The 13,319-nt window shown below is 43.2% G+C and overlaps 1 protein-coding gene across 1 annotated transcript in view; it reads right to left on the bottom strand.

The window, feature by feature from the left end:
* The window catches only part of STX7 (syntaxin 7), a 41,927-nt gene extending 31,114 nt beyond the window's left edge, over positions 1-10,813 (bottom strand). The window contains exons 1-2 of the mRNA XM_054023297.1: positions 10,717-10,813; positions 993-1,152 (exon numbers count right to left, since the gene is read on the bottom strand). Of these exons, the coding sequence (XP_053879272.1) occupies positions 993-1,077 (85 nt within the window). The 5' untranslated portion in view covers positions 1,078-1,152; positions 10,717-10,813. The remainder of the gene's footprint in view (positions 1-992; positions 1,153-10,716) is intronic.
* Positions 10,814-13,319: the final 2,506 nt, after the last annotated feature.

Raw genomic sequence — 13,319 nt, 5'->3', positions numbered from 1 at the left:
TCTAGGGGATTATTTTATTCGGTCATAAAAATCTGCTCCAGGCTAAAGCCCAACATACAGAGTTTCATCTTGGGAATAGCTGTCCCTCCATGGAACAAAAATAAAATAATAAAATGCAAGTTATAGGAGGGGAAAGATTAATTCTATATTTGAAATAGTAACTCAAAAGGCTACTTTCACATAATTTTATGTTTAATATAAACTAGGCTCTTTACATGGAAAAAAAAGCAAGGACAGAGGTGCTGATGATTTAGAGTTTTGTAATGGTAATACAGAGTGGGTGAAAAAGATCACTCCCCCTTTCTCTGCCACTTTTAGGTTGCCTGACACTCCAGAGTGGCTAAAAGGTGATGACCTACATGAAATGAGTTGGTAATCCTAGTGAGCGGTGGTGCTTATCACAAAAGCCACTATCACAAGCTAGTACTTTTGTTGATGGTCTCTTTCCCGAGACAAAAACTGAAACAGCAGACTCTTATTGAGTCAATATCAAGAGTTAGCACATAAAGGCATTTTTAAAAGCTTGACCACCCCCCCCCCCCCACACACACACACACACCGCATGTGTGGTTTAATACCATTAAACTGACTGTTCTTCTAATTTATTTTTAATCCAAATATGTAGAGTACCCTTTAAATAGTATGCCCCCAACTTTTAAAATGTATAACATCTTTCTTTTCCCCTGATGACACTTATAGGGATCTTTCAGGAAGGGAGAAAATGTACAATGAATTGACAAAAAATAAGTTGTCAGATGTATGAAGTATGCAAACTAAAACAAAAACAAACCCCACCATGAACAAAAATGATAATTTATTATTGTAATTTAAAAAGTGTTATGTGCAAGCACAGGAGGTACAAAGTGACACAGAAATGTGATTCTCTAACTGATAACATTCCTTTAACATCAACACAATTTTGTTGCATAGCTACAGACATGGAAGTATTTTTAATAGATTAGTTTAAAAGAATGTGTATTAATTCAACTTACTGCATTGGGTGATCTTCTGGATATTAGAAGTTATATGTTGAGCTAGCTGGGTAGGATCCCCCACAATGCCTGTACTGTACGACATGGCTGAATAGACTGTCCACTAAGATCAAAGGTGTGAGAAGGTCAATCAGACAACAATTTCATCAAGTGAAGGCACCTAAAAATAAAAATAAAATAGTTATACACTGGTAATTCTGCAAGTCCATAATGCATTTTATCAGCTTAGAGCACACAGAGACCGAAATAACTCCAGCAAGATGAAACTCCACCATACGATCCTATTTTGCCTTTACCAAACAAGTCTGTTTTGAAAAGGGCATTTTAGAGAATGCTTTCTCAAACTAAAGTAAGTATGTGAAGCCATTTCAGAACCTGTTACAATAATAAAATGTAACTGATTAACATACATGAGGTAGGCCTGAGATTGTGACTATGACTATCAATTAGATCAGACTAGATGATCACAATGGTCGTATCTGGGCTTGGAATCTATGAATCAGCAAATCACAGAAACAGCTTCCTATGAGAACAATTAGGCCAAATCTGTTAAGCTTAATAGAAAAGATTTTTCCTACCCATACAAATAAGGAAACTCACATAAATTATTGAAAAAAAAACAAAACAAAACAAAAAAACACAGAAACTATCCAGAGACACTACATTGTTCATTTTCTTGAATTTCTAAATATAGAAGAAATATTTACACTTTACTCCCTGTGAAAATTGAAGTCTCTGTTGAAACTTTAACTATGGTCTTATGACTACTTGTCCATAACATGCATATTATGGGGATGAACAATATGACCTATTATTTTTTAGCCTTTTCTCTGAAGCGATCCTAACTCTTGTAGTCTTATCTGTAATCTGATTTTCCTTTTAATGCTCTGACAGGCCATTTTATCCTATGTAAATGACACTATTTTTCAATATAGGGAAGTTTTTGTGCAACCTAGGGATACTACTTGAATTTTTAGTTACAATAATTCTGAAAAAGTATGATCAAAACAAGCCTTATATGAATCTTTTACAAGATGATCGTCGCTGTACATAAAATCTTCTACAAGCGTAGACTGCTTCCCCTAGTGGCACAATCATAAATACCCGATCACCTAGGTGACTACAGTGGTTTGTACAAGGGGGGGTCCTAATTCCTGTTTGGAGCCCTTTAAACATAACTGAAACTACACTCAGAGAAGCAGAATATAGAGCAGCGATCCCCAAACTGTGGGGTGCGCTCCCTGGGGGGGATGGGGGACGGCACAGAGGTATGTTTGGGGTGGGCAGTGGCCCCCAGCTCTGCTCCTGGCCCTGTGCCCCCCCCCCAACATACCTCCACGCCCCCCAGCTTGGGGACCTCAAGGAAATACTCAATGGTTCAGTTTATAAGACTACAAATACCGTGAATTTTTCATTAGTGCAAAGTAAGCTACTGAATGATAGACTAAATGCATTTCTCACAGTGTATATACAATCCTCTGTTTTAAGAGCTTTTGGCCCAAGTTTTCAGAAGTGAGTGCCCAACTGGAAACACCTTTAAAAGATCCGATTTCCAATAAGTGGTGGTCCTGCTCATACTTGGAGAGCAATGTCAGAGCAATGCTGGAAAGAACAGCTAATGAAAGTTTCTTCATCTTTACTCAATTTTGTAAGAGCAAGAAAAGCCTGATTGCATTAGTATAAATAAAGGGTACAAGTCATCACAATGTGAGAACAGGTTAAATGGTTATTTTATTGCAATGCACTTTTCATGCAGACTGGCTCCCTATACACTTAACATAAATCAAGAGATTAGCAATGAAGACAAGGAAGAAAAGCTAGGTTTTCAATCAAGATCTGAAATGAAACCGCAAATAAATGAGGTGGCAATACACAGGAATGACATCCCAGCTAGGTACCTGTGACTGAGAAGATTCTCACACCAACAACACTTAGATTATGTAAGCTATTTGGGACAGGTACCATCTTTTTGGTGTGTTTACACAGTGCCTAGTCTGCTTTAGCCCATCAGCTGAAACTGACAACTTTCAGAGGGGCCATTCAAAAAATTATCACCTCTCAGTCAGTATCACAAATTCCTCAAGAAATATCCCAAAGGAGCATAAGCCAAAATCTGCAAGGCCTGATGAAAATGGAAGCTTTATGGCCTGTTCTTTAGTTTATAAGAAATAAGAAACAGGAGAAAACAAAATTAAGACAAGGCCTGAGAGCAAATGAGGTTGCTGGACCATAACTAAATACATTCTGCAACAAACCCAATTCCAATTCTTAGAGCTTGTGACTGATAAACAAGGACAAGAATAGATCCAGAAAAAGCCAAAGCCACAAGCACCACCTCTGAGTGCTTCTCCATTCAGTACCAGCTCAACTTGTTAATTCTGGGTTGCTCAAGTCTGCCTGTGAACACAATGAGTGAAATCCTGGCTCCACTGAAGTCAATGGGAATTTTGCTATTGACCTTGATGCCAGGAGTTCACCCGCTAACACAGAGGTGGGCAAACTACGGTCCGCGGGCCACTCCTGCCCGGCCCCTGAGCTCCTGGCCCGGGAGGCTCGCCCCCAGCCCCTCCCCTGCTGTTCCCCCTCCCCGGGGACCTCAGCTCACTGCGTCGCCGGCGCAATACTCTGCGCGATGGGGCAGCGCAGCTGCAGAGCTGCTGCCTGACCTGCTGCTCCAGGCAGCGCGGTAAGAAGGCAGGGGAGTTCGGGGTGGTGGTCAGGGAGTGGGGGTGCAGATAGGGGGTGGGGCAGTCAGAGGGTTGGGAACTGGGGTGGTTGAATAGGGGCAAGGATCCTGGGAGGGCACTCAGGAAGGAGGGGGGGGGGTTGGATGGGGCGGCAGGGGGGGCTCCAGGGGCAGTAAGAGAGAAAGGGTGGCTGCATGGGGCAGCTGTATGCTGTACATTGTTCTTTGAGAAGGCAAGGTTGGAGAAGGGCACTTTCCATTGAAACCAGAATGTAGCAATGTTTGCAATAGTCCTTAGTTTCCCTGCGATAGATCTCCCTCAGGAGCTGACCCCAGACTGTAGAACTGTCTCCTTTGCCTTCCAGCCTTATCTTTGGGATACATATTTTCATACCGTTACCCTGTATTGAGTTTCAATAACTTGTGTTTTACTAAAGCATACCTTTCTGGATGGCATCCAGTCTTGATTTGAAGACATCAAGAGATGGAGACTACCACCTCCCTTGGTAGTTTGTTGCAATGGTTAATCACCCTCCCTGTTAAAAATGTGCACCTTATTTCTAACTTGAATTTGTCTGGCTTCAGCTTCCATCCATTGGTTCTTGTTAAGACTTACATGCTAAAAGCCACCTTGTGCCTGGACTTCCTTCCCTTACATATGGCACAGGACTCCACATTTAGTAGAAAATATCCACATTTGAAAGCTCACTAGGACAGGCACTGATGTGAGAAGCACAGAGCAAGTTTTAGATTTCAGCTTTAACAACAAAAATATTCCCCCCCCCCCCCCCCCCCAAAAAAAAGCAATCAGTTTCAATTGTTTAGCCTCATGCCTCATTTAGTGGTTTGCTACTTTGGACTATGTAGAAGAGGGGTCTTTCTTCTTGAAAACTAGCTTATGTATGACATAATCAGAACTATTTACCAAGGCCCTTACAGTTTAAGTGACATTTAGGCCCTGACCTTGCAAAAAAATTTATCCACATACAATTTTAAAATATACAAGCAGTCATTGAATTCAATGGAAATACTCACATGCTTAAAGTTAAGCATATCTGAGTCTTGCAGGATCAGAGTTTTACTCAGTAAGTAACTCTAGAGAAGTCAGTGGGACTCCTTGCTGAGTAAGGTACTATTCAGTGTAAAGGTGGTAGAATCAGCTCCACTCCAAGCAATTTTGGGGTTGTAATTTGACTATTTTCAAAATGTAAAGACAAGAGAGATACACACACACACACTTTTGATCAATTGTCAAATAAATGTCATTTTTAAGTTTCTTTAACTGGAAAAGTATCTTGCTCAACTTTCTTCAAATTTTCTAAAATAGTCCTCACTTTCAGTAACCATTAATATTTTTTAAACAGGTGCACAAAAAGATTTACAGAAAAATTTGCCTCAAGATGGAACCAGTTGCAATAGGGTTGCCAGCCCTCCAGGTTTGATCGGGAGTCTCCTGGAATTGGCATAGATCTCCCGGTGACTACTGAAAGCAATCCAGGAGATTTTAGTAGGATATTTTAAGAAAATGACATTACGTCGTGTTGGGGGGGGGGGGAGAAAACGCTCTCTTGGAATAGCTTCAGTCAGAGTTGCCAACCCTATATTGCAACCTTAGCTGTAGAAAGACTATTGTCTTGCTATACTCATTGTAAAGCAACAAAGCATTATTCAATCCTCCTCATTCATATAGGTTTCACCATTGTCTGTATAATATTTTGATATATTAAAATAAAAGGCAACTGAGATGTTCCTGAATCTGACAGTGACATCCATGCCAGCCCAGCACCTATTACTGCCTTTAATGGTCAGTTTGGAATAGATAATTTTTGTTGTTGTTACTTTTGAAAAGAATACATAAATTCTTGTTAGGATGAGCTTAAATAAAAAGTAAGTGAAGGGTTGAGAGCAGTATGCTACACTGTACTACAAACATTCCCTAGGTCTAGGAGTGAGTCAGACATATACTCACAATTGACTGCTAATATTTAGCAACAAGCAGTTATGAGTAAACATTTAATCTTATTAGAGATCAGTATTTTTTCCAGTGGGGGAAGGAGGGAGTATTCAACCCACAGTTTATATGTAAACTAAATTGTTATTTTTCCCTTTAAAAATTAAAAACCAATTCCCTTTTTATGATCAGCTTTTGGATACAGAAGTGTTATCAGAAGTCACCCGGTGCAATGCCCTGCTCTGTTCAATGTTGATAACAGTTGGCTGCACGCGTGTGTTCCCTCTGTGTGCTGCCCCGGCTCTGCAAATCGCTGACACAGCAGACCCCCCGAGAGAACCCCCAATGACCACAGACTCTGATAAGGTACGAAGGCACCCGGCCAGGTTTATTGCCAAACGAAACACAGTCTCTAGCTCCCCAGATCAGATGTCTACAGTTCTGCTAGTACATATGTGCTCCCTGACAATGGACCGGCTCAGTCAATGGCAGGATTTACCTCTGCCCCCCTAAGCCATACAAAGACATCCACTCAGGGATGCATTCTTATACACATCACTCCTGACGCATAGGGGTGCAACCTCTCACAAAACAACTCTACCATATTACCCTCCTGCCCGTCTTTATTTCCTTTCAATTCAAATTTAAAACATATATCCTATTGTGTATTTTAAAAGGTCCTAATTACCTAAGACATCCAGGTAATTCAATTTAAAGTTCATAAGATATACTGGACATACACAGAAGAAAAAATGACCCTCTTAACTTCAACACACAGCTGAATGTATGAAGATTTAAAAAGCTAAACTTGCTTGTTATCAGACTGTGCAATAGGTTAATTGATTTAGTAGGAGTGTCCTCCAAAATTAAAGCTGTTTAAACCAGGATGGAATTGGAATCAGTCACATTGGTTATGTAATATTTATTAAGCACTGGTGATTCATAACAAAAAATAAATACTGCCCTTACCATTATTTATTTTCTCCTCCCACCCTTCCTTCCCACTTTTCCCTTCTTTTGGGGTCATACTGAATGGAGGAGACATTTAACTGTGTTAGCATTTGGAAGTCTCACAGAACAACTGAGTCTTTAGGATAGATTTGAACAAAACTAAATTGATTGGAGGCCTAGCTAAATAGCATCAGGAGTTCAGAGAAAGAGAGAGAGAGCGAGAGCAAGAGCGCACGCGCGCACATGGAAGAAGGTGCAAAAATGGAGTAGAAGAAGAAAACAAAAAGGCAGTAAAGCTGGTATAGTTAGGGTGACCAGATGTCCCGATTTTATAGGGACAGTCCTGATTTTTGGGTCTTTTTCTTATATGGAATCCTATATACCCCCACCCTCATCCCAATTTTTCACACTTGCTGTCTGGTCACCCTACGTATAGTTGATAGTGAAGACAAAGAAAGGGTGCAGGAAAATATGACGTAATAAGAAACTTCAGTTTATCTTGCAGTATCAGATTTCTTATCTGTACCCATTTTGAGGCAGATAACGTCTGTACATATTTGTACATCTAGCATAGTTGGGCCCTGATCATAATTAGGGCCTCTAGGAAATACTATACACCTCTACCTCGATATAACGTGACCCGATATAACACAAATTCAGATATAATGCGGTAAAGCAGTGCTCCGGGAGGGCGGGGCTGCGCACTCTGGTGGATCAAAGCAAGTTCAATATAGCGCTGTTTCATCTATAACGCAGTAAGATTTTTTTGGTTCCCGAGGACAGCATTATATCAAGGTAGAGGTGTACTAAAGTATAATAAGCTCTGTTTCTAAGAGCTCCTCCTCAGATTAAAGTTAGTTCTGCTAACATGTAAAACTCCACCTGTCCTCAATGTAAGTCATGGAAGTAACCGTTTATTGGAAATGGCTAAATATGAAAAACGTGAGGCAAAATATTATTTTATGGAAGGATATGGTTTCCATTTTGTGCATTTAGGGAAAGCCTCACTATATTGTTTCAGAATAACTTACTTTCAGTTTTAGTTTAGGGTATTTATGATTTGATTATTTTTACTAGCAGCATTTGTTTACATAATACCAGGCTCAGATACTTTGTTCTCCTTCAACAACTAATGCAATTGTGAATCATATGTCAGTAATACTTGTCCAGAGATATACTGCAGCTCAATTGGTCAGTGTGTTGACTATTTTGCACTGTGCGTACACTTATCCTGGCAACCCTGCAATGTATGAATAGATCCATTTAATGAACATTTGCTCTGAGGTTTTCCCATTTAAAACAAACAAACAAACAAAAACACAAAAACAAAAACCCCACACACTTTGATTTTACTTATTTGCATTTCAGAATGGACAATAAAACTAGACACATCAATTTAACTTTTGTTTCTAGATACTGTCAATATTTTGTTCTCATACTGTAGCAAAGCAGTATACAAATTTTTTTAAAGGTCACATTAGCATCATGCCAGGAACCTAAAGGATGCACCTAATTTGCACAGAAAAATTAAATAAAATAAGTTAACACACATATACCCATGAAATTATAAGTAGGGCTCCATATTTGTCATGGAGGTCACAGAAATCACGGATTCTGCAGCCACCAGCATGGCTGACCCTAGGGTCCCCCGGTGCCTGCTGCTCAGGTGGCTCTAGGGACAGCTACACCAGCTGCTGCTGGAGGGGCTTTGCAGCCAGTTGCTGGGGCGGCCCCAAAGACAGCAGCACTGGCCGCTGCTGGGGCAACCGTGGGGCCAGCTGCATCGGCCACTGCTCAGGTAGTCCCCAAGACCAAGCGAGCAGGAGCTGGTGTGGCTGACCCCCTTTCCTCCTCGAGATTTCATCAGGGATATTTATAATGTAAGTCATGGACAGGTCACAGGCTGTGAATTTTTGTTTACCGTCTGTGACCTGTCCATGACTTTAGTAAAAATACCTGTGACTAAATCTTAACCTTAATTATAATATTTCCATCTCCATTAATATGTTTTATTCAGAAACAGCACAGGACTGAAATAACAGGACTGATGCATGTAAGGAATTAGGCACCAACAAGGACCACTGGATATCATCTGTATTAAAATTCACCAAAAACTGTGCTAATTGTACAGCACCTAGAACAACTGGGCCCTGATGGGCCTCTGGAAATTACTACAATATAAACGAAGTACAATTCACCAGAAAACTGTCCTAAAAGTAAGCTATTTAAATAAAATGTGACACCTAGCTTCTTCAAGAGGAAACTTTATAAACTTTGGGGCAAACAACCCTAAGTAACAGAAGAGCAAAACCATTACTTTGAAAAGATAGTATTAAGGAAACAGTATACCCTTCAGCACACTTTTAAGACTCCAGTCACAGAATTTAATCTATTTAGCTTAACAAAAGAGTAGGTTAAGGGGTGACCTGGTTACAGGCTGTAAGTACCTACATGGGGAAACAAGTATTTAATGATGGGGTCTTCAATCAAGCAAAAAAAAAAAAAAAAAAAAAACACACAACAACATGATCCAATGGAAATTCAGATGGGAAAAAGCCAATACAGTGAGAATAATCACCATTGGAACAGTTTACCAAGGGCCATGGTGGATTTTCCACCACTGACAATTTTAAAGTCAAGATTGGATGGTTTTCTAATTTAAAAGATATGTTCTAGGAATTATTTAGGGGAAATGCTATGGCCTGTGTTTATCTCTAGATGATCACAATTGTCTGCTTCTGGCACTGGAATCTATGAATGTATTCGAGACCCACATCTCTCTGTAAGAACATAGGATTTATTTATTTTAATATGTTGCATGTGGCTATATAACAGCAGGCCAAGCAGACTTTGAGCATATTCACTTATTTATACAAAAATATATATATGCTTCACAGCACAAATCTTGAATGTGATAATGAACACAACATGAAAGATTCACTTCCTCAGGCTTTCACATGCTAACTTTCTGCACACAGAAAGTCCAGCAACTTCCCAAGAACACTACAATGCCTGCTTTTCAGAGAGTGAAGGGGAAGTATGGGAAAAGGACTTATCTACACTTATTTTGAAGCAAACTGGGGTGTAAACTCACACCATGCTAGCCTGCCATGCACAATGTGGACCCTGCTGCTGCATACTAAAAACTAAGTTGTGCGCTTTGCTCTATCCCACTTTGAAATGGAAGCAGATTAAAGTACACAAGGAACCCTTTAGTGCATGGTAGCAGTTTCCGCATAGACAGCCGGTGCACCGTAGGCTACTGCAAGGCAGCTTTATGAGCCAGCTTGCTGAAAACTGTTTGTGTAGACAACCCCTAAAAAGGGACACATACAAGGATGTGTGTGTGCTTTAAATCTATAGCAGGAAGCCAGGCAGCAGGAGAGCTGGGCAAGATTTAGGCAGAAGTTCCACGGTCAAGCAGAGAAATAGCAGCTTTGGGGTAGCACTGATTTCATGATTCTAACGAAGTTCCTTGCGCAGTCAGAAGAAAGGAATGCCACAATTCTTTACCATCGCAACACTGCAGGGCTGCTAAGGAAGACAGAAGGGGCCGGGGGCCTTTGGCTTGGCGTGTGTGAAGCCGGTCTCTCTCGAAGTATGAGGCGCACCAGCACACACAGGCGTCTGCACTTGACAAGCACTGCCTGCACCCGAACGCGTCTCTCGCCGAACACACTGGGCGTGCACGGCACGTTCCAGCCATGGGCCACTCCTGGCTCGGGGAAAACAGTCCAAGAGGTGGAGGACTGGCGTGTTATCCCCCTCCACGCTCCCTGGGGCTGCCGGGGCGGGCAGCACCATGGGTGAGCGAGGGCTGCCCGCTCTCCAGCCAGCTGCGGGGAGATGCAGAGCGCACGGAACTGCAGCAACTCGGCTGAGGGCCCCGGGAATGCGGAACTAACCCCTTCCCGCAGGCACGGCCGCAGCGTCAGCACGGCCCCTCCCTCTCCCGCGGGCAGTCCCGGGGGCTCGGCGCACCCCCCCCGCCGTCCCCGCCTCGCGGACAGGGCGGCCCCGGCTGCCCCCCTTGCCGCGGAGCAGCTGCGGCTCGGGAACAGGGCGACGCCCACCCGAAACACCTACAGGGAAAAGCGAATCCCGCTGCGCCCCAGACTCCTCAAAGCGCCTCTTACCAGGCCCCAGCGGCTCTGCCTCCCAGCACAGCTGGGCTCCGGACCCCGCAATACCGCCGCTCAGCTGATCGGCTACTCTCCCTCCTGCTGCTGCAGAAGTCCCCGGGAAAAGAGGCGGGGCTGAGGACACCGGCCCCGCCCCCTCCCCTTGGCCCTATAGCGAGGAGTGACAACGAAAGCAGCTGCCTTCCGCCCCCTACTGTGCTGAGACTTGAGAGCCGCTGCCTGGGGCTGCTGGGGCATGCAAGCAGGTGCCTCCCCACAGGTAGGGGCGGCAGGTTTGTAGAACTTTTGGTGGTGCCCAGAACGGGTTCAAGTCCTGCCCTCATCCCACACCCGCCTAAGGCTCTGGGAGGGAGTTTGACTGTGGGAGGGGTGCGGGCTCTGGGAGGGAGTTTTGGTGCTGGGTGCAAGCTCTGGGCTGGGACACAGTTGGGGTGCGGGAGGGGGTTTGGGTGCTGGGTGTGGGCTCTGGGAGGCGGTTTTGGTGCTGGGTGCAGGCTCGGCTGGGACAGAGGGTTGGAGTGCAGGAGGGGGTGTGGGGCTGAGGAGTTTGGGGTGCAGCAGGCAGGCTGCCCCAGGGCTGGGGTGAGGGGCCAGAGAGGAGGACTCCCCCGCAGCCCTCTACCTGCCGGCAGTAGTGAGCTCGGGGGGAGGGAGCCCCTCCCTGGCACCCCTGGGCAACACTCACTCAAGCTTCCCCACCCCCCAGGCTGCTGCTTAGGAGGTCCAGCCAAGATAAGCCCCCACCCGCTGCCCAGGGCAGGCAGGGATGCTCAGGGGAGGGGGCATGTGGGGGCAGCAGGTGGGGCTGGGGAAGAGACCCAGCCCTGAACATTGGTGGAGCCGGGCCCCCTGGGCCCTGAATTTGCTGGAGCCCGGGCACAAGATGATGTGGAACAAGACTCCCCCAGCAGGATGGCACAACCAGGCACCAGCTGCAGGAATCCGTGACTTCTGTGACCTCTGTGACAGACTCCTAGCCTTAACCATAAACAACATTAGCTTTCTGCCTATTGCCCTCCCACATTGTCTGCGCATAACCTTGACCCCTAGGGTTTAATCTCTGAATCTGTTACAAATCTTGATTTCTTCAGTCATTTCATTTTGAATAAATAATGAATAGAATCTGAGGATTTGGGGGAAAAAATCATTGGTGCAAAGCTCCAAGTCAGTTAACACTTAAGTCTTGAAAATAAACAGCAATATTTTCCATGAAAATACATGAAAATAAATTTGTAATCTTTCCTTGGTTATTTTAAAAATACAATGCCAGAAATGTTAGAGCTGGTAAAGATGCATTGGCAGAACTGTGGGAAACTAAAATGTTTCATCTTGTGCGTTCTTTAAATCTGTGCTAAAGTGTTAAAAGTTTCAAGGAGCCTTTTTGTTGTTGTTAATCCTGTGCTTGCACCTTCTGAGTTTCACACCAATGAAATTCTCAGAGCTGAACTTGGCTTGTACCACAGTGTTTAACACCTCCCACGCCCAACCTACACACTTTTTAGAGAACTTCCCTAATACACACGGGGAAGGAAATGGTTCTTTATGAAACTCCATCAAGGTTTATGAAAAACTTATCCTCAGTTCTCATAAAAGTTTTGCAAACCTTAGTGAAGGTTTCAGTGAACATACTTTGACTTTCAGATTATTAATAAAAGATCTTGGGATTTGACTACAAAGATACAGCTAACGTGAACAGATTTTCAAATTGAAATATTGGGCCACTTCCCTTTGGAGAGGAGATAGCAAAAAACAGTTTTGGTAGGAGACAGATATAGAATCAAAGGACTGGAAGGGACCTCGAGAGGTCTTCTAGTCCAGTGTCCTGCACTCAAGGCAGGGCTAGGTATTTCCCTGACAGGTGTTTGTCTAACCCTGTTCTTAAAACTTCCCATGATAGAGATTCCACAATCTCCCTAAGCAATTTATTCCAGTGTTTAACTAGATATGTGCATAGAAGGGTTTTCACAGGTAGGGTGAAGGGAACATTCTCTTCATCCCAGCATGCAGCATCAAAATTTGGGCCTCATTGTGCTGGGTACTGTACATATATAAAATAAAAGATCCTCTTTGCCCCAAATAGTTTACCATCTACTAGAAGCACATAGCATACTGTTCCAGATGGCTTTCAGACACTGGCCAAATACACCCAGTTAGAGAGAGAAAATTGTTTGATAAGTGTTTGAGGCTGCAGAGGTTCATGAGATTATTTGCAGGGTCTTGATTTCATGCTTGTGACAGACCACAATTCAGTGGTGACAAATGCATGATAATGCATACTGGAAGTAGTAATTGGAACTAATCATGCACATTACCGGGTTCTAAGTTAATTGTATCCACTCAGGAAAAAGACCAGGGTATACAAGTAGACAATGTAATGGAAACCTTTGCTCAATCAAAAAGCAAACATAATGTTAGAATACATAAGGAATAGGATTAAAAATAGTACTGAAAAAGTGATAATGCCATTACATAAATCAATGTGATGCCTTGCTTGGAATTCTGTGTTCAGTTCTGTCACCTCATCTCCAAAAGGATATAGCAAAAATACAGGGGGATTGGAGACAAGAGATACATTATTAGAGGTATGTGACGGGGCG

The sequence above is a fragment of the Malaclemys terrapin genome, chromosome 3, assembly GCF_027887155.1.
Source record: "Malaclemys terrapin pileata isolate rMalTer1 chromosome 3, rMalTer1.hap1, whole genome shotgun sequence".
Lineage (NCBI taxonomy): Eukaryota > Metazoa > Chordata > Testudines > Emydidae > Malaclemys > Malaclemys terrapin.
This window is presented reverse-complemented; position numbering and strand designations above follow the sequence as displayed.